Source organism: Pyxicephalus adspersus, chromosome 3 (assembly GCF_032062135.1).
Source record: "Pyxicephalus adspersus chromosome 3, UCB_Pads_2.0, whole genome shotgun sequence".
Lineage (NCBI taxonomy): Eukaryota > Metazoa > Chordata > Amphibia > Anura > Pyxicephalidae > Pyxicephalus > Pyxicephalus adspersus.
In genome coordinates this window covers 52,251,087-52,272,488 of record NC_092860.1, presented here as the reverse complement: position 1 = coordinate 52,272,488, position 21,402 = coordinate 52,251,087, and the positions used below count along the sequence as shown (strand labels likewise).

Below are 21,402 nucleotides of genomic sequence, written 5' to 3'. Positions count from 1 at the left end.
GCCAATGTAATAAGTGAGCAGGAAGCACTCTGTAAAGGCACGTTTGCTGCCTTAATTAACATGTGTTAGGACACAAGAAATGTGTTGTTGCACTGGACTGCTAGTTAGTAGGATGTGTTTGGGGTGCCGTTAACATACTGCCATGGGTTGCTCCCATGCAACGCATATCAAACTGACTTTTTTAAAACAGTCATAATAATGGAACATCTCCTTACAAACAGCATCCGATAGAAGCATTACCACCACATTTTACAATACCACATCTTTGTTAGTTCCTATTTTAAACAGAATGACATGCTCATTTTTTGACTGCTGGCTGTTGGGAACAATCCCGACTGCTTTACCTTAACCTGTCAGAGAATGGATGGGCCCTTGATCAAGCTGATAGATGGGTCCATGAATGTTACGCAAGGTAACCAATCCATATCAGTTAGATGGTTTACATGATTGTGCACCCATCCATTGGTGAATGATCACACAAGCCCCATGAAAAACTAGCAATCTTATAGCAACTTAGTAGCTACAGATAGTAGGAAAGCAAAGAAAACACTCCCCTTGAATTGTATTTATGGCATTGCTACCTTGCCAAATAGCAGCAGGTAGTGTTCTACTTAGCAAGCCTGGTGCCATGATACTTGCAGCAACAAGATAAACTAGAAGACAGGGACCTTAAGCTAGCCACATGACAACATTTATCATTTTAAACCAGTTTATCATTAAAAAAAAACTTATTGCAAAGGCAACCAAGCACTAAAAACTCATGTGCAAACCATGCATGTTTATGTTTTGTTTGCTTTTTTACCAGTAGCCAACAGGTTACCTGGATATTGTTGGTTGGTTTCCATACAACTCTGAATCAAAATTCCCTAAAAAATAGTGTGTACCTAGTGACCCTGAACAGTACGAAAGATGGAAGCATTAGTGGTTCTGGACCATTCTGAGACCGAGGAGAATACCAGTTTAAAATTATTCCTTAATGAAACCGCCAGAAAATACAACGGTGTATATGGTGTAGAAAAAAAAAATCTCTGCAATAACTGTGGGGTAATGTCTTTTATACAACATGGGAAACCAATTCCAGGTGGTTTCTCTACTCCACCCTCTAACTTCCATCTTGTTTGCTTCCAAACATTTGACTAATGGTCTTTATAAAACCCATAATTGTTTAGGGCTTCTGTTTAGGGATATATATATATATATATATATATATATATATATATATATATATATACACACACACACACACATACACATACATACACACACACATATATATATAAAAAAATATATAAAATTTGATTTGCCAAATCTGCCAATGTATTCAGCTCTTTGTCTATAGTCTATAACAAGTTAAGGGGCTAGGTATAGTATTCATAGGAGCTCCACTTTATCTGTGTGAGAGACCAATTTAATGCAACTTAAAGTGGACCTGTCACTGAGAGATGATTTACGCTGACATTACTGATCTGGTTCTATAATATCCAGGTTGCCTGGTTGGTGTTCTGATCACTGACCAGAATGAGACTACAGCTCAGGTGTTCAGTAATTATCACATTGTTATCTGATTATTTCCGTAATGGAGTTCCTTACAATGACTTAAGTGATGGCAGTGCAAATCATTTTATAGTACAGGTCCACTTTTTCTGAAAATACTTGAAGCTGAAAAACTAGTTCACAAAAATGTATGAAACAACAAACAAAGAAAACTGAACGTGTAGTTAAACATAATATAAAAATACCTCTACACAATTATAAGGTAATATGTGTATAAATGGATTGGAAACGCAGACCATCTCTGCTTCAGAGAGTTTATTGGAAGGCCACAGGATTATTCTTTATCACAGAATAGAACATGGTTGACTAGTGTGCAACAAAAATTGCTAGGCAATACTTCTAATTAGGAAGCACTATCTAAGCGTTCAGGCAACTATTGATGAGTGTCAAACTTGCTCCAGGAACATTCCAGATTACATGGCTAAACAGTTGCTTTGCTCTACAGACCTTAAAAAAGACAAGCAAAATATACAAAAGAATCAATGAGATGTAGTTGGTTAACATTGGTTTAATTGATTTTTTTTTTTGCTAGGATGTAAGTTACGAAGCCGATATCCCACGTAACTGTACTTGGTAATCATCCAGGTGAGTATAGTGTGTTTGTGTTACAATTGTTAACAGTCTCCATCAGAGGGCATATCCAACTTCTCATGTAAGCTAGTGATACCACTGCGTGGAAAAACACAAAGGCTCTCAGCTGATGACACAGTGTAGAGATTATTCTAAGACAGCTATACAAAAGTCCAATGCTTCACAAAAAATAATGTTGGTCATGCAGAGATCTCGGAAACAGAACGTGAAACCCTGTTATGGCACGTCAGTCACTACTTAGGTCTTGAGTGGGGAAACGGGAGCAATAAACAGTCAAAACAAACTAGCCAACAATTCATTAAGGTGGCATGTTTTTTCTAAACTGCAATAACACAGTGTCTGATGCTTCTGAGAAATTAAAAAAAAAAAAAAAATACTGCATGCAAGTGCTACCTAACCCTTCCCAAAATGCACTGAGGCCAAGTACTGTCAATTATGAACTTGCAAAACTTTCTTAAACTTAACTGAAGCAGATTTTTACCAGCAACTGATAGCAAACCATTTTCACATAAATGAATCCACCAACTGCCAGAAAACTTTGGCTGCACTCGGTCGCAGCCGGCAGCAAAATGGCTAAAGCAGAGTCCAGCATAACCAGGACAAATGAAGTTAAAAATCGTATGCACTCCTTTGTGATGAGTAGCAGGTGGTCTTATATAAAGAAAAAAAAATGGAGGGGGGGAGCAAACCTGGGGAAATATGTTACCACCTGTTCTCAAAACAAGATTTAGAACAGCATAAATAAAATCTGAAAGAAATAAATAGAATTTTGGCTCCTATGAAATCCGAACAGAAGTGGGACGTATTCAGACAAAAAGGCCGATACCCCCAGCAACACAGGTTGACCCTGTGCTGGAATGGAGGAAAAAACAGACGTGAACTGGAAAGTTGATGAGAAGGATTGCAGGAGGCTCCTATGTGTCTTCATTCATTTCTTGACTGTCTGTCCGCGCAATCTTTCGTGGAGGGGCAGATGTCTCGCCTATTTCTAACTGGTCTTGGTCTCTTTTTTTTGCAGCATTCTTTGAAAACAGGAAAATAGTATAGTAAATATCATACATTATTATATTCACATGTGCAACAACAACAAAAAATTGCAGATAGAATAAAAATTACATGAACAAATATTATTTTCACATACATGGTCATCCTCTACAAAACACAAAGAAATCCATACCTTTTTGTCCCACTGTTGGTGTAAGTATCGCAGGAGTATATTTGTTTTTTCTGTTACTATAACTGAAAGCAATGAAGGAAAATAATTAATATGAAATACCCTTGACAAATGGAAAGATATTATGGGAAAACATGTTTCACTTACTTTGGTCTGAAGGGTATTCTCTTGTGGGGAGGTAAACTGAGGGCCGTCTGTTCTGTAAAACACATACCCAATTGTAAAATATTTTTTTTTCTTAAGATATCAAAGCAGCATTATCATTAGTCTGCCCTCAACGAGCATTTGGAAAAAGAATCTCTTTATAATCAGGTAACACCTACTGGCATGTCCTGGAACTGCATTTGTCTCTGGTTTGACAAATCATAGCTATCAAAGTTAAGCTGTTCTGAACACCTTACATAAAGACAATAGTGCCATCTACTGGTGGCCATATATAATGCACACACAAAAAAAAACACAGGCTGAGCCTAGGCAATTTTATTTGAACGTTTTATTCAATATATTTTGAACATTACCACGGATGGCTTCATTTTATACCCTAGAATTCTATTCAAATGTTTGTATGGCGTATCAAAACATACTAAAGCAAGCCAAATAAGAAGTTGGAAAAAAACAGAAAACGCCAAGGACCCAAGATGAAAATGAGGGATGACTGCAGCTCAAGAGCCGCCTGTGTTATCTTACACCTGAAGTTTACATCAGAAAAAGTCACATCGTCTGACCAGTAAAAGGAAGATAGCTAGCAAAAGAAGACAGTATATGAAAGGAGGATACTGACAAGGGAAAAAAGAAACCCAACTAAGACTAAAATATGTAAATGGCTTGACAAAACACCCAAAGATGTAGCCAGAGCCAGGAAAAACATTTACATTTACTGCTTATGTGTCTATTACTGGAAGTGATGTTTTGACTTTCGATATAGGTTAAGATAAGTTTTTCAGGTGTGACTCTTTCACAAGTATATTAAATTAATTTTTGCATGATGGAACACAACTTTGAACAATTGTCACTAATGAAAATTCTGCTAAAACCCCATGACAGCTTTCAGAAAAAAAAATATTCTATTTACTCGCAGTAAGATATGGCAACAAGGACACCAATTAATTTATTTGCAATGCAATCAAATTACTTTACTTAGGTGCAATACTGCTAAACCTCCAGATGAGGGACTTGTAACACTATGAACCGTCATCAAACAAAAGATAAATGGGACCCTCCAAGGAAGTAATCTTATAATTGTTCTCAGGATAGTGTCATTTAGACATCAACACCAGAAGCCTAAAGCTGGTAAAACAAAGTTTGTTAGGGGACACAACATCAGAACCAAGAAAATAAAATGCACACTAAAAGAAAACTAACCTCAAGGCTATGAAGAGCTGTCTAAAAAGATAACAAAATAAATGGCAAAGAGGAGACCTCAATGACCTGTCACATTTGGAACAAAATGGGAGATTCTTTTGTAAGCTTCAGCAAAAGGCGAAGCTAATAAGTGGCTCCAAGAAACACAGGGTTCTCTACTCCCAGTTTTTTTACTTAAGGTGCAGGTTTCAAAAATATATATATATTTATATATATATTCACACACACAGCGAGAGATACTTTCACTAAATGCAAAATTGTCCTATTTTGCCCCTAAAAAGTACAATGTGTATCTATTTATGAAAAACATTGTGGTCTTCCCTGGTAAGAAGGTAAGAAGTCAGACAGGGCTGACAACACTGCCACTACTGGAATGAAAGCCCCCAAACAGGAAGTCTGGAGCACAGAGGAATTCTGATAGATCACTAAAAGTTTTTCTGTATATAAAGATCGTTAAAAAGACGACAAAAAAATGTGGAAAATGGAAAGATGTACTGAACATTTTTTCTTTTTAATTTTGCCAGGCAGGCACTTTCATATTGGTCTATAAAAAGAAAATCAATTATCCTGCATGATCATTTTGTTCTGGTTTTGTCAATGTTTAAAGCTTCATAAATGTTTAATAAAAACAATTTAAAAAAATTATTACATGAAAGGCATAGTAGAGGTCTGGAACCAGAAAAAATAGTATATATTTATCTATTCCAGTATTCTTCCCAAAAAATGTTTTAAGCTTGGTGGGAAGAAACTGTAGGCGGATGGTGGCCCTGCATTGTAACCCAACTTTTCAGTAACTACCCAAAAACAGCCAAGCGGTGCGCCCGGCTAAAAATGGCTGAGGAGAACAACGTATTCTATATTTATTAATGTGCAAATCAAAGTATAGATTATGGATTTAAAGGAACTGTAGGGTAGCCCTGCACATTCTATTTCTTTAAACAATATTTCTCTATTAGAAAAAAATGTTCTTACTTTGAAAAAGTGTTTTGTAGTCCAATTTGTGTAAGGGCCACTTGTAGATTTCACCATTTCTGGTTGAACACTAGAGGGCAGCTGACCCAATTACTGCCCATAAACAAACTACAGGACTCATTAATTGCTTTACAGTTAAGAGTTTTTTTTGTAGTTAGAAAGTTTTTTTTTAAAGAAATATTAACCCAATGCCTACATGACACCAACTTCATGTGTTGAAGACCCACCAAAGAACAATAGTGGTAATAAGGATTTTTAAGAAATTTTTGCAAACCAATTCATTGAATATTGGTATGTTAAGAGAACCATCAGAGTCAGATCACAAAATATACCTACAGCACCACATGGTCAGGTAATAAACCATTTATGTTTGGCATGTAAGCAATTCTGAATATAACTAAATGCTGTTATGTGACTAAACAGTGACTTCAGAGTGCTGCATCTACAATAAATGTTTTTATTTGAGTGCAAATGTCTACACTTTCAAAGTAAACTTTTTTTAAGTTGAAAAAGCTTTCATTCCGAAATGCTGCTCACCTGGTTGTCTTACTGACCCTATGACTTTACTTTTGTTAATGTTTTTTTCTTTACTCACACCCTATTACCTATTAATAATACCTTAGGTTATTTAAGTGAACTTGTATAAAAATAAATGTCATTCTGGCTGTGCTTCAAAGAAGAGGAAGCACAGTAAAGATTGGTGGATTAGCGCTGAATGATAAACCTGAGTGCTCTCCATTAGGTGTTAAGTCATTCAAGTGAATGATAGGCAAGTCAGAAATCCTTATCGGCATGTGGGTTTTGGGTTAGTGATATGTAAAAAAAACAGAATGTTCAAGATGACAGCCAGTCAAAACTGCATTTCCAGAAAAAAATGCCAGTAATATCAGCCTCCATGTAATTTTGGGAAGGCAGCTATTGGACATTTTCAGGCTGATAAGAGGCCAATTCTTTTTTCGCTCATGTTGCCGGTCATGTTTTAGGAAAGGTCTGTGAACAGGAGTGGTGGATATATTTATTGTGAACATGAAGATTTCTAGAATAGAACAAACAAAAAAAACTTTTTTGATGGAACTTACTGAAGCTTTGCACACAGAGTCTGCATGAAATCGGCTGAAGTTGCTCTCATTATAAACTGGTAAGCCTTTCAGAAAATCCGCCTGTAGAACAAAATAAAAGTGAAAAAAAAAGTTTATTTGCAAGCAGCATATTTCACAGTTTAAAGTGGACCTAGCACTGAGAGATCATATAAGCTGCCATTGCTGAACTCATTGTAATGAACACGGATAACCGGGATATAAAGCTGAGGTTTTGGTGTCACCCACCCGGAACAAACATTCAGATTATTACTGAACACCTGAGCTGTATTCTCATTCTGGGTCAGTGGTCAGAACACAAACCAGAAAACATGGATATTATAGAACCAGATCAGTAATGTCAGTGTATATCATCTCTCAGTGAAATGTCCACCATGAAAAAAGAAAAAAAGATATAAAATGTTCCCCAACTTCCAGAGTCTCAGACGTAGCATTTCTTTACTAAGTTATAGGACAGTTTTTAAGTGGAACTAAACCTAAAAATAAAAAAATAGAAGCAAGCAGGCAACCTTACTTGCCTATTCATGATTATTTAGCTAAACTCTCCTCGTCTTGCTCCTTCCACAGTCCTTTGGCAGTGATTTGTGATCCTACGCCAGGCCAGTATGACGCAATTCCCTGCATATGCAGCTCAGTTTAAGATTTGTCCATCACAGGAGTTTTGATTTAAGAATAGTCTATGTGTGCCATGCAAAACACAATTACACCAGCAGGTGGCAGTACTGGAAAAAGTCAGAAGTTTCAGCTAATTTTTGTGAGAAAATCTGGGGATTTGGACAACCCTATACAACAGTGTTTTGTCTAGCTAAAATTAATTTGCTAGTGTTTAAAAGACAAATCTATTTTACCTATATATAACATATACAATCTAAAAGTAGACATTGGGCAAAACTAGCTGCAACACAATTGAGCACTGTCCAGGACATCTTTTTAAATATTACTTGCAATTTTGTCTTGAGCAAGAATCACAAATAAATGTAGTTAGAAGACTTATCGACCAGATTATGTGTGTTGCTGCAGAAAATCTTTTAAAATGCAAGACTCCAATGAGAAAGATACATGAAAGGCAGGCGAGTGTTTGATTGTCTTGTTTGCCTTCAAAAGCAAACCTGTCATTAATAAATTTAGCAATAAAAGAGCCTCAAAATAAAAAATGCATACAAGGTTGTTTCAGATAGTAAAGGGAAAATTATAAAAAAAAGCCTACCTCTACTATCCCCTCATCCCTAAGCCTCTGTTTAAGGCCTCCGGATATTCTAGGTATGGAGCGTAATAATCAGTGCTACCCTTAATTTAGTGCTTGGTATCTGCATTGACTGGGTTGTATAGGGCTGGGAATGCTAAGGCAATAGAAAACAATATAGCTAAATCTGTCTTGAATGAAGATTCACTATAACCTAACTGCGGCTGTCATTTTAAACTCTGGGTAAATTAATTTCATAATGTGCTGGACAAAATATTGTTTTTTCAATCCCCAACACCAAGCTCCAGCTGGGTATATAGCTTGATAACATACCTAGAAACTGTTTCACTGGTCAGAAAGTTTTTTTTGTCTACTCCAAAGTCCAGCCAGACAGTAAAGCCCAGTTAGTAACCTGAATGCCCCCCCCCCCCCCCCCCACCCTATTTTTACTGTAGATTACTCCCCTATCTATTATTCCTCCTATCTTCAAGTCAATAACAGGACTAAAGAAATAGCAGCTCCTAATCCCTTTGCCTCCTTTTAGTATTTTTCTTGTCGGCACATGTACATTAATGTGCATCTATAGCCAAACATCCAAAAAATGAAGAACGGGCTCCTATTTGGTGCTACTACAGTTTCAGTTTCCTTACACTCCTATTTGGTTAAAGTAAAAAAACACAAGCTGTTGACCCACTGAGAAAGATTTAGGAGCCGACAGTGTTGTCAGGAGCAAAAGAACTGGCACAGATGGCTTTTACCCTTCCTGTATCTGTGTTTTCTACATGAAGTGGAACCAACTCTCACATGATCCATCCTGAAGCTGAAATGGAATAAAGGTTTGGATATTGATACTAAAGTAAAGCCTTTTGGCTCCCTGTGCTACCCACCACATAAGTAGTTATGTTTATTATATAATAGATACTATTTAATTTGGTGCTTTCGATAGATAGATAGCTGCTTTTAAACCTTACTGTAGAAACAAAATGAATGATTCTGGTCTGATTCTCTTCAGGGGTAGTATCGGAAGAGAATCTGGCGTGTGTACAGCTATCGTCTGATGTCATTCATGGACCCGTCCTGACAGATCCATGAACGTACGACTGCAATACAAATGAAGGGGGGAGAGCGCAATGGGGTGCCACTCGCTCTCCATTGAGCAGAACGCTGTATGTACAGAACTCGTGCATGCATCTTTCAGTCTGTCATTGGAAAGAATTGTGAAAGATCCTTTCCAACAACAAAAGTCTAATGTGTGTACGTAGCCTAAGGATGGAATGGACAGATTTTTGTTTGCTGAAGCAAGGTATATCAATTAAACACACACACACCTATTTCCAAACACTGTTACCACCTTTTTTGTACCTTAGTGCTGGTAAATCTCTCCCGACCTTTAGGATATTTCCAAACCTGCTGATGAAAAACATGGCTGTACAGCCATTTATAGGCGCTTGTTCTGGTTTTTAAACGCCTACAAAAAGATGTGTTTTTCCATACAGCAAGCAATTCCCTGGCTTAAAAAATAACTATAAAATCCTGCAGCAAAAGCTCATAAATGCCTGCACAAGCTTTATGGACAGCTGAATGACAGTCTATGGAGGCATTTGGACAGTAAATTGACCCTAGAAGCTACATTAAGCTTCTGAACAAATGCATGAAAACACCTAAAGCCTGCACAAAAACAGACCCATTCATTTTCATGTAAACTATTTTTTACAATGCCCATACTACAAGTGGATGCCAACACTCTGGGCAGATTTCCACATGGTAAAAGTGATAAAACATGCTTTCATCATCCATGTAGGAGAGATCAAGAGACAAGGAAAGATTTGCCATTCTATACGAAACAACTAAAGCAGGATCATCAGGCATTTATTAAAGGTATAAATTTCAAAAGATCAAAATTCATTTTTAAAATAAAATTAGAGCAGCCCTGTCACTAATATAAAGAATATTCGGCAGCTGTGCCATGTAAAACAATATATAATTCCCAATACTTTGGGCAGCAAATCAATTCACTGTTCCCTTGCATTGCTTGCAATGCCACTGACATCTGACACTTACAGACTTGTTAAACCATAAACTCCCCACTGACCCCCATAAAACTACGCTGGTCTGTAATGCTCAGCGGTAGTAACCACGATAGCCAGTATGGGGCTTTCAATGTACCTGGAGCTCTGCAAATACAGCAAAGAATTTGGCTGCCATTTAGCAGACTGGTTAAGTATAAAAGAGGACGGCGGTTTACAGAATCACCTTATAGAATATGTACATCACTTAAAGAAAGCATTTCCTTCTATCCCTCTTCAGTGCTTAGACCCAGAAAAAGGAAGATGTTTTTTAGGTCTAAAAGTGTACTTTTCCTTAAAATGTTTAATAAGGATTTTAAGGATCAGTGAAGCTGTTTTATTATAAATGTATGAATAGTAAGATTACATTTTGAACCATAATTATCTGTGTGATATACAGTAAAGACAAATATCCATATAGTTCCACAATGTAAATTGTGTGCAGTCCGGATTTTGTTATTGCAGACAGGGGGTCAATGTCCCCTCAGCAATAAAACATACTTACCTGCCTGTCTGCATCTTTTTACCATGCAAGCCGGTGTATAATGCCAGGCATGAACAAAGTCCCACGTGCTCACACGGGGTTATGTCACTCTGACCAATCAAGAAGTAAAGATGAACACCTAGCACAAAGTAATAATAAAGTATATGAGGTCCAATTATGAGATACTTCCCCCTCCTCCTAGATTGTAAGCTCTTCGGGGCAGGGTCCTCTCCTCCTCCTGTGTCACTGTCTGTATCTGTCCGTCATTTGCAACCCCTATTTAACGTACAGCGCTGCGTAATATGTTGGCGCCATATAAATCCTGTTTAGTAATGTGGTCACTATGCTGTTATCAGGATCCTTTAACATGACACACATTTGTTAAAGACAAACTGAACCTTCAGTTTAAATATTCTAAATACATTTCAAGTGCATCAAAGGCGCTGTATTCAATGTCATGCAGTTTTTTTTAGAAAAGCCAGCAGAGTCCATAATGAGAGCGGCCTAAAGCTTTACAAACAATAAAACAGAGGACAGATACATGTTAGAAATCACAGAGAACATGAGTCCATGTGTCCAGTGCATGCTGGCAGGGGACAGGCTTCTCTACCTTCTAGAAAACAGCCCCTGCACACCATTCACTGTGATGCACCCTTGTCGTATTTTATTAAACTGATAGATGAATTAGGCCTCATCACATGCACGGAGATACAATGTATACAGCGGGTGTTACAATCTGCTCATACATGTCATTAGAAACCTATGCACAGGACAATCAGGCGACAGCTGCACATGGTAAGAGACATACACAGCATTAACAGGCAGTGCACACTTTACCACAGCCCTCCTTCCCATCACACAAACATGACTAGGCCTCTATCTGCCACAAAGATGGAGGAAAGCACCCCAAGACTCCTTACTGTCCTTCCTCACCAGCGTACCCTGGCCTGAAAATAACACTCCCTACGTATGCCCCCCACCCCATGACATGCAGGCTCACAGCACCCAAAGATGCAAAGCCTCAAACTCTGCACGTACCAGCATTTCCCCAGACCACATTGCACCTTGTACCTCGGACATCCCCATGCCCTCTAATCCTGCGTACTAATGTACCCACATACCATTTTTTACTACCTCCTCCTCTTCACAGCTACTCCGGCCTCACCCGCTCACACAAACTCGCCGCGATAGCGTCTCCCTGCCAAATCCTCCAGTCATTGGACACTGCGCTTACGTTCTTCCCGAAAAGTCGTCACTGATTGGCTAACTATCCTCTCTGTCAGCGTTCAATGTATCTAATTGGTTCTCTATGTCCTCTTCAAGTGACGTGAACAGGATAGGTAGCACAGGAAAAGGCGTGTACTTTCGAGGCTAGATCGCTGCTGGTTGGCAAATTGAGTTCAGAGTAAGGCTTTCTGGGAAATGTAGTTAATAAATGTTGGTAACCACGTGATGTATCCTGCACAGGTCAACAAGGAATGCGCGCGTAAGGTGGATTGGTGGCTGAGAAATGTCATTGTCACTAGCTGTGGGATTCAAGACCTTCAATACAGAAACCGTTAAACTTTAGTAAATAAAAAATAAATAAACGTTAAATTATTTATAAATTATATACGTTATAAACGTTTATTTATTTATAAATAATAAATAAACGTTATAACGTTATGTTCTATTCCGTTGGTATTTATAGAACGTTGTCTGTGTTAGCGTGAGGGTCCGCGCCTGCTAGCAACTGTTGCATACTAACCACCCCAGCATTCAGATCTGGCCTAAATACAGATTATAGAGCATGTGTGGAGTTATGTGTGCTGTTACCTTCCTGCCTATTGGAGGAAAAAAAATCACAGAGACTGAAATCCTAAGGCAGACTTTAAAGATGATCAATAACAATTTCTAGAGTGTAAGCTCTTCAGGGCAGGGTCCTCTACTCCTGTGTCACTGTCTGTATTCATCTGTCATTTGCAAGCCCTTCTTAATGTACAGCGCTGCGTAATATGTTGGCGCTATATACATCCCGTTTAATAATAATATCAACTTCACCATTGCCAGTCAGTGCTAGCCAAGTAATGTGACTGACCACACAACACTGTCCACGTCACCTGCAAGAAGAAATCCAGTGTCCTGAACATCAAAAAGGGCAGTGGGGGCCAATAAGGTAAAATCGTCACTATAGATTGACCCCTGGCCTATACCGACCTTCCCAGGTACGAAGACCCATTCATTATTATTATTCATCAAAAACCTTCCATAAAACGAGAGTCAGATTAATGCACAGATCCTCTGTTAATTGATAGGGCATATGCTGAGAAATTTCTTTTTTAACTTGTGTACATGGCCGTAGTGTATATAGCTCCATGTGTTTCTATATTCATGATGGATGATTCATGTATGGATTTTATCATATCTAGGTGCATTTTAACAATTCTAAGCCCGTTTCCAGCAAAATATTTTTTTTAATCAGTTCGTTAAAAGTCTTTTTTTTTGTTCCAGTGACATTGAAGCCAGGTCTTGGTGTTACAAGGGGGTTACTAGGCAAAAATACATGGAGGGAATCTCCATATTAGAGGTACAGACAGAAGAAAATTTGGATAGAGGTTCCATTCACCATATTGCACTGGGACAACACTTGCAATAAAATATTGATTAAATGTGGTATTGTTGATTGTTAATGGCACTGCAACACACTGTATTTTGCAACAGACTACTGTGTTTCGTAAAAGTTAAGAAGGTACCCCAACCCAATATATCACCCTTTCTCAACATTTTTACCATGAGGAAACGTTTGTAATATCTTTCAGGTCTTCAGGGAACCCCTGCTATAATTACTATATCCACAGCTCACAGTACAATACTGTAGTGGTCAGTAGGAGGAATGCCTCTTACATTGCTGGCCAGTGGGAAGACTGTCATCTTAACAGTTACTCAAAATGATCATTGGTGCCAGCTTAAGTGATCTGAGAGTCAAACTACGCATTGCTCAAGGAACTCCTAGCAACCCTGGCTCAGAAACAATGTAATATGTTAATATGGAGAAAAATAGGCATTAGTTGGAGTCCTAACTGTACACAAAACTTAAAGAAAATCATCTGGCAGTTAGACTTCAATTAGAACAGAATAATTTACCAATGTACGAAAATCTCTTATTATTTGCAACCCAGTTTACTTTAGTTTACTTGCATTTATTGGTAAAGGACAGGGAGCTCTCCAGCGGTTAATTGGTAGGAATACTCTGTTTGCTGCAGCTAAAAGCATTAGCTTATACTCATGGATACTCCTGGGGATCAATATTATGAGGCATCTCTGCTGCTAACAGAAGGGCAGAAGGATCATAAACCAATTAGTCAGCAGAAAATCCCTATACATTATCAACACAGACTGGGGCTCCTACTACAAGCTGAGCTGGAGCCAGGATGGTCTAAAAAGACACATAGATCTTTGACAGCTACTATGAAATCTCCATTTTTAAAGGCAACCTGTCATCATAAAACGAGATATCTTTTCAAACTTTGGTGAGGATAGGAAGCTGCAAAGATGTATTTACCTGAACCAGGAATGCATGGAAAGATGAAAAAAGGCCTAAATCTGGCAACATTATTATTTGTACAGGTTTGTATAATATTAAGATCACTCTTGGATTCCAAGCATTGTGCCTATTTTTAATTAAAAATTTGTAAAGGATGTATTTATACAAATAGTATACTTGTAGGTAGTGCTAGAAGAGTGGAAGCATAACAATGTTTGAAGGAGAAGTTGGCATGCAGGGCAAGAATATAGTGTCTCAGAAAAATGCATGCTTTGCTTTTTTTTCTTCACCTTCATTGACACAGAAGCCTCTGCCAGCTTTTCTGTAATATACAGCGGACCCCATTCTTACATTTGTTGGAGTGTGTGACTGTATTGTATTGGTGCATTTTTGTACAATAACCTCCTTTGATCTCCGTCTTCTAAAAGCTGCACAGTAGTCTTCCACCATCACAATTCATGGCTATTTGTTTTCATGTCTGCATGAAAACCAATCATAGTTCCCAATTCAAAATCCTTGTTTTTTTCCAAATTACCGTCAACATGTGAAGTTGGATTACACATGCCTTCATAACCAGAAATAACTGGACAATAGCTTTATCAAAGTGTTCCATGTAAAGTATTGGAGACAGAAATCCTGAGAACACCATCTCCTAAGCTGCATCTGTAAAGCAGAAGTCTTGCGGCAGGGATACAATTCTGCAGCAAGGAAACAAATTTTTATGTGTATATTATAAATATAAGCTGTGTATATTATATGTCTAAGATGACGGGACTGTACATATTTACATTAACATGTCCACAATACATTGTTGTGCACTACCTTAAGGTAGCTCTTCTGTTTTGGACCTCCTTTTTATGTGCTGCACCACAAAGCACAGCATTGAAAATGTGCAGTGTGGTTTTCTGTAGTGTGTTGTCGCTACTGTACTAGTGCTGGAGTGCCACTAAAATGATTATTGTTACCACGATGAAGATGATTAATGTGCATTACAGTAAGTGATACTGGGAAATCAAACTTTAGATAGACCCCCCTTCCCCAAGAGATCACAATCTGCATTTACCATAGTGGCCATCTGTCACATACCAACAAATATCAGATAATAATGCTTTGTATTCTTGTGCCCTGAATAAGGCTATGTACCCTGGTGTACATTAAGAACATGGTAGAGATCCATAAAACACTCCACTGCAAAACTATGTCAAAGAAACCTAAGGCTGTGTGTTACTGACATGGTGAAAAGCTTGCTTAAGAAGCTACTGAGTTTTTGAAAAAGACCCAACTTCCTCAAACATTAATATATGGGTACATTGAACAATGTTCTAGCTTCTATATGTAGAAAATATCTATATATATTGGAATTGTTTTGCCAAAAGCTTTATTGTATCTAAATTATGGGGTTGATTTACCAGTGGAGTAGAGGTCCCTTACCTAGATATGTGAACTGTTAGTGAAAAAGGTAAATTCACATTCATTTTTAAGACCCAATGTATAAAGAAAACTATCAAAAGGATATAATTTTTCATATGATAGGATATTCAGAGCTTCACCCTATTCACTTTGCTAAGTAAACAGCCGCAATTACTTTCACATTCCTTTTGTGTGTAAATATATCTAAAACCTACAAAGACATAAGAAGAATGGTAAGGCAAGAAGCAAATGGTCTTACTTTTTACTTACTGCACTACAAAAAACATTACTTCTGCTGGAAAATGTGGAACTTCTTTAATAAATGAAAACAATATTAGATTCAGATTTTTTACTATGAATCAAAAATTGGTGTTATGCTTCTTCAAAGCATTAGGACAAGTTTACTTTGTAAATACCCAGAAAACAAATATCTGACGGAACACTGTTTTTTAGACAGTCAGTGATTTCCTTCCCTTTAGCTTCCTGCGAAGGATTACTTCTATGCCTCCTCTTGTGCTTATTCGTGTAAGCCATCCATGGGTTCTTTGCCGCTTCAGGAACTTAGGCTGGTATTCCATGCCCCTCCTCTTGGTGCGGACAGAAATTAGGCTCCAATGAGATGGTACAGCCCGCGACAGAATGCTGTTTCCAGCAGGAAGGGAAGAAGAGGGCATCTCTCCCAGGTTCCAACTACGAAATACATTTGATAATGTCCTCTGTTGTGTAAATACAGTGGGCAAAGATGGCTTCCACAGCAGCCTTGAATAGACAAGAAACAAAAATGTGTTAGGTTTTGTATATTATGAATATAAAAAAAAATGTAAGTGCAGTATTATGACTTTCAAAAACAAATTGGGAGAAAAATAATAAAATATAGCAGTCATTCTAATCCAGGGTTTCTCCAGAGGTTGTGAGGGCTTCTTCACACTGCCACTGATTGATCTCCTTTATGATGATGCCTGCATAGATCTGGGGCCAACACTACTTGGTAAAGCCAGTTGCATGACTCCAATGAAGTATTTATCTATAAAGGTGGTATTGGAGCCACCGCTGTAAGGGGGCATTCTTTCCACTGGCCAAAAATACATTTGTTTTTTTTTTGGTCCAGTGAAGACCCATTTACAATAAATGGGTTGTGACAACAGATCTTACATGTCTGATTTTTGGATGCCCCTGTTATAAAGTGCATGAAACATTTAACGTGTTTGACACATGCATAGCAGAGATTGCAACTGTCTCCCTGATGTTCTCATTGGCCATCCACACTTGACAAAAGTGTATAGAAGCTCAAGCAGCACCACATACAGGGACATAGTTCACTAGGCCAAGGTTACAGGTGACCCAGAAGTCCCATATACTTCCAGATTAATAAAGCTTTGCTGAGAGACACCGATCATAATTTACTGATTGGATACATACATTTATTAAAAGAATGTCTAATCTGGCAAGCTTGTCTCATTAAAGTGTGGTAAGGAAGGATTACAACCCCTGTCATAATTAATGGCCCCCACTGGGGAGATTGACTCAAAAAGGAGGAGAAATCCAACATTCTGTATATGTCATTAGAGATAAAGAGGTAAAGAGACAAGAGATAAAGGTAAATCCTCCAAAAGGAAAAATGTTTAGTTCACAACTGTCAGTAATTACTCTCACTTTGGGTATATTTCTTCCCATTTCTTGTTAAATTGTCAAAACAGGAAGTGAAGAGAAATCTCCCTAGTTGGACACACACTGCAAAAATGTTATATATATATATATAAATAGGTATATAAATATATTTTAAGCCAAGTGTATCATGTCCAAACTCTTCAGTAACCACCCAATGACCCAAAACACACAGCCAAGGCAACAAAGGAGTGGCTCAAGAAGAAGCACATGAAGGTCCTGGAGTGGCCTAGCCAGTCTCCAGACTGGTTGATAATGGATCAAATACTTACTTCACTCATTACAATGCACATCAAGCTCTAACTTTTGAGCACTGGGTTTTTGAGGGTTCTTTTGTGGTTATTATGTCTCTCACACCTACAATAAACCTACTATTACAATTATAGACTGGTCATTTCTTTGTCAGAGGGCGATAAAGGGAAATATGCCCTACAAACTGTTTTTCAATAGATAAAAACATGTTTGCAGCCAGGTTGAATACTGTGGAAATTCTAGCTAAAAAGCTAGCAAGCGCAGGGGGAAATCAGGATTGCCAAGGCTAAGCTGTGCATGTTCTCCAGAGGAGCCCCCCGCAGCAATAAACAGGTAAAAAATGAATATTACAGAAGGGACATTGTCTGTTCCTTTCTGTAATATTAACCTGACCGATTCAACATTTTCAAAAACGGAATTTGAGTTCTATTTTAGGTGCCGCACCACTTTTGTAGATCAGTGAAAACTTGTGCATGTTAATTCTCCCTGACCTTAGAGAAGTCAGCTGCCCATCTGAAGGTAGCCCTAGGCCCTCTGTCTCATTTATATAGCTATTTCCCAATTCACTCCTCTATTTGTCCTAGCAACCATTATCTATGCTGGGAATTCTGTTTCATTTGTAAAGATTTATTTCCTGCTACAACCTCAGGATAGGAAGTAAAGTGAAATATCCCAGGCGTGACACTGGCAGCAATAAAGTAACTGGGTAGCAGTTTTTATTTTTGCTTTTAAAACAATAGAAACACTTTGTCCTAATATACACTATAAGCTATATAATTCAAATAATGGAATGAAATTTGCACATATATATAGGTGTTCTGTACATTATATATAAGGGGAATAAGAGCTATCTTTTAAAGTCAGCAAATCAGCTTCCAGTGACCTGCCAGTTATTCATTATTATATATATATATATATATATAAACTGAAAAACAAATCATCTGCATTGTATACTGACCAGGGCTAACCACCCAGTGTGTGTCTCCAGCTCCCTGACACTCATACACAAGGTCAATCGCAGTTACATGACAATAAACAACTATCAGAGCCGCCAGGTGAATGCAAATTCACACCCCCAGTAACACCGATCACCCCCAACCCGCCACCGATAGCCTGCCCATCACTTTGCTCTGCTCTTTACCTGCTCAGCCCTCCAAACACCGCCATGCTGGAGCAATGACAGCCAAATTTGCGCATGCGCATCTTTCTCTCCCCAGCGTGCTTTGTACTGGGCGCAATGCTTCCTGGGAAGTGTAGTTGTTTTTTTCAGGAGTTTGCTGCAACCGGCATCCTTGGCTGTAATGCTGAGGTTAAAGTTATGGTGCAGGGATTCTAGGTTAGTGCAGGTGACTAAAAAAAGCTTCTCAGTCCAGGATGTTACTTTATATATATATATATATATATATATATACTGAAATGTTTAATTTTAGATCAATGTGACTATGACTGTTAGTAGGCAGTAGAGGGACAGTTCAAACTTTACCCCAATCCCAACATAGTGCACGAAATTGTGTGTGCTACCTTGTTTTATGGACTAGAGCAGTGGTCGCCAATGTTTCAGACCTCATGGATCACTACATTCATCATTTGATATCCCACGGACCATTATTATGAGTTTTTTTAAAAAGATAAATAAAATTGTAACTTGGACAGTGGAGGTTCTGATTCATTGATCAGCTCACGGTTAAGTGAAGTATTACTATTGTTACTATTATCATTGGTATCATTATCTTTGGTAAAACTAAAAAAATGCAAAATATTTGTTTGCATTTTCTCACTCATGAGTTTAATTCATTAAAATCTAAGACCAAACAAGAAATGAAAGTCAAACTATTTGATGCCAATAAATAAAACAGTTAAAGAAAATACACAGTTAAGGTCATACTTACCTGAGAAATAAACAGAAGATCAGAATTAGAAGATCAGAAGATTAATCAGAAGATACAGTGCATATATGCATTCTTCATTTTTTGGCCTACAAATTGAAAAATAAATATCGATTATGTCTCTAAAGGCTACCAAATACAAGCCTCCATCATACAAAAACACATTTGTTTTGTTAATGAACGAGATATGTTAGATTAAAAATAAAAGGGGGTTTACCATGCACATTTTTGCACTTGGAACATGTATCCCCTCCAAACACCACCACCACCACCTACTCCAGTCATTTTTGTGACAATACCATGTACAACGGCTTTGCATTTGAAACGTTGAGCTGCATTTCTCAAAATTGTGAAATTTTAGCAAAAAAACATTCCTCCATTTTGATTTCTCCCTATGTAAAGTGTTTGATGGGATTTCATGATTGTTCATGGTAGGACAAGCTATTTTAGGTACATCATTCAACAGCTAAGCGTCACTTAGATTGAAGGGACATTCTACATTGAAGGAAAAACCCCGTGCTGAGAAATATACGCCAACTGCAAGGGCTGCCAATGAGTTATAGAGCATTTTTTTATATTGCTCCAAGGTGGCCGCAGACTCAGAACTGCTTAGCTCACTCTAGCTCTCTGCAGAAATACTGCAGCCCTAGCAAACTCTGAAAGCCAGCTCTGTAAATGACAACTGGCAGCAGTCCCTGAAAAGAGTCCTCCCTCTTTCAGAATTGTATTGATGCATGCAGTATACAAATCAATGTTGCTAAAGAAAACCTACTGTTAAAGGGGATCTTTTAGTAACCTAACATATCGGCATGAAAAAATGGATAACATTGCACCAAATGGGTCCATATGTTTTTTATAATTTAACAAGTGTCAGCATTATCACATTTTTTTAGACCTTACCTGCAGTGTCCAACCCAATCTTAGCATTTGAAGTGCTTGTATGTGTTTTGCAAAGCAGTTTCAATTTAAAAAACAAAAACAAAAAAAAAAATAACTCCTTTGCTAGGCTTTGTAGTCACTTGCAAAGGCCTGGACAGTCAAATCTCAAATAACGGTCTCTAAAATTTGAAGAACATAAATTGAAGAGCTTAAAGTATATAGAAAACCAAAAGTGTATATATATATATATATGTATATATGTATATATATATATATATATATATATATATATATATATATATATATATCATACAAATGTGATGGGGTTTCCTTATACAGGTTTCACCCAATTCACACAAATGTTTTAAATTATATTTAATTGAACAATGAGTCATTAATAAAAGTTGATTCACACATTTTTAATGCAATTCAATGTGAAAATATTGTAAAACATTTAAAAATATGCCACCAACATGTTACTGTAATGTAAAAAAGTTACTTTTTGATTTTTTTCAGTCTTTTATGAATAAAATATGATCTTGCTTTTATTAAGGTCCTTGTTTCAGATACTTCCAGTTTTATGGTGATAATGTTCTGTCTCTTTTTCCCATTCATGCGTCTTCATTGTCACATTAAGATTACAAGTGGTCGTTTAAACACCCATTATGCAGATATGGTCCATTTATGTTACTGCTAGGAAACCCAGCCTGAGAAATGCCTTACGACCATTAGGTGGATGTGGAGGCTTAGGAGATTGATAGCACAGAGATTCAACAAGATCAGGAAATTTAAAAAAAGGTGAAAAAAGTATTTTTTTTTTTAAGGTAATTTTTCATGATGCCCAGTATTTTTGCAAATCAATAATGACATTAAGGGCTTGTTCACATATAGTTTTAAAGTGGTCGAGAAGGTTGTTTCCTTGTGTTTCACATCTCCAGAAAAAAATGTCAGCCATTATAAATTAAATTATTTGGGGCAGCTGAAAGGCCGTTTTGTGCTAGAATTAAGCTGGCATTGTGGTGAAGTATGGTGTTGGCGCTAAGACACAACATGTATCTCATGACCTGATCTCACTTGTCAACTTACTTTAATAGACTTTTCAAACACCTGCTGAGCATTTTTGAGCATTATTATTATTATTATTATTATTATTATTAACCACCTGAGCGTTACACTGAGGTCTAGATTTCTGTACCAAAAGTGATCCACTGTTTTTCATGAAATTTTTTTTTTAAATTGTACGATGGACGGAGGACGACGCTGGAATAGGAAAACGACGCTGGAATAGGAAAACGACGCTGGAT

General features: G+C 37.5%; 1 protein-coding gene across 2 annotated transcripts; it reads right to left on the bottom strand.

Annotated features, from left to right (window-relative positions):
- Positions 1–1,794: 1,794 nt before the first annotated feature.
- Positions 1,795–11,737, bottom strand: DDA1 (DET1 and DDB1 associated 1). Of its 2 annotated transcripts, none has more exons than XM_072404585.1 (5): positions 11,605–11,737; positions 6,733–6,813; positions 3,467–3,518; positions 3,323–3,384; positions 1,795–3,167 (listed from the first exon to the last, which is right to left on the bottom strand). In XM_072404585.1, the coding sequence occupies exons 1-5, from the start codon at positions 11,605–11,607 to the stop codon at positions 3,060–3,062; spliced, it is 306 nt and encodes a 101-aa protein (XP_072260686.1). In that variant the 5' UTR covers positions 11,608–11,737; the 3' UTR covers positions 1,795–3,059. The 2 variants fall into 2 exon arrangements, with proteins under 2 accessions (XP_072260686.1, XP_072260685.1); XM_072404584.1 differs by lacking the exon at positions 11,605–11,737 and adding an exon at positions 11,522–11,584.
- Between the last annotated feature and the right edge of the window lie 9,665 nt (positions 11,738–21,402).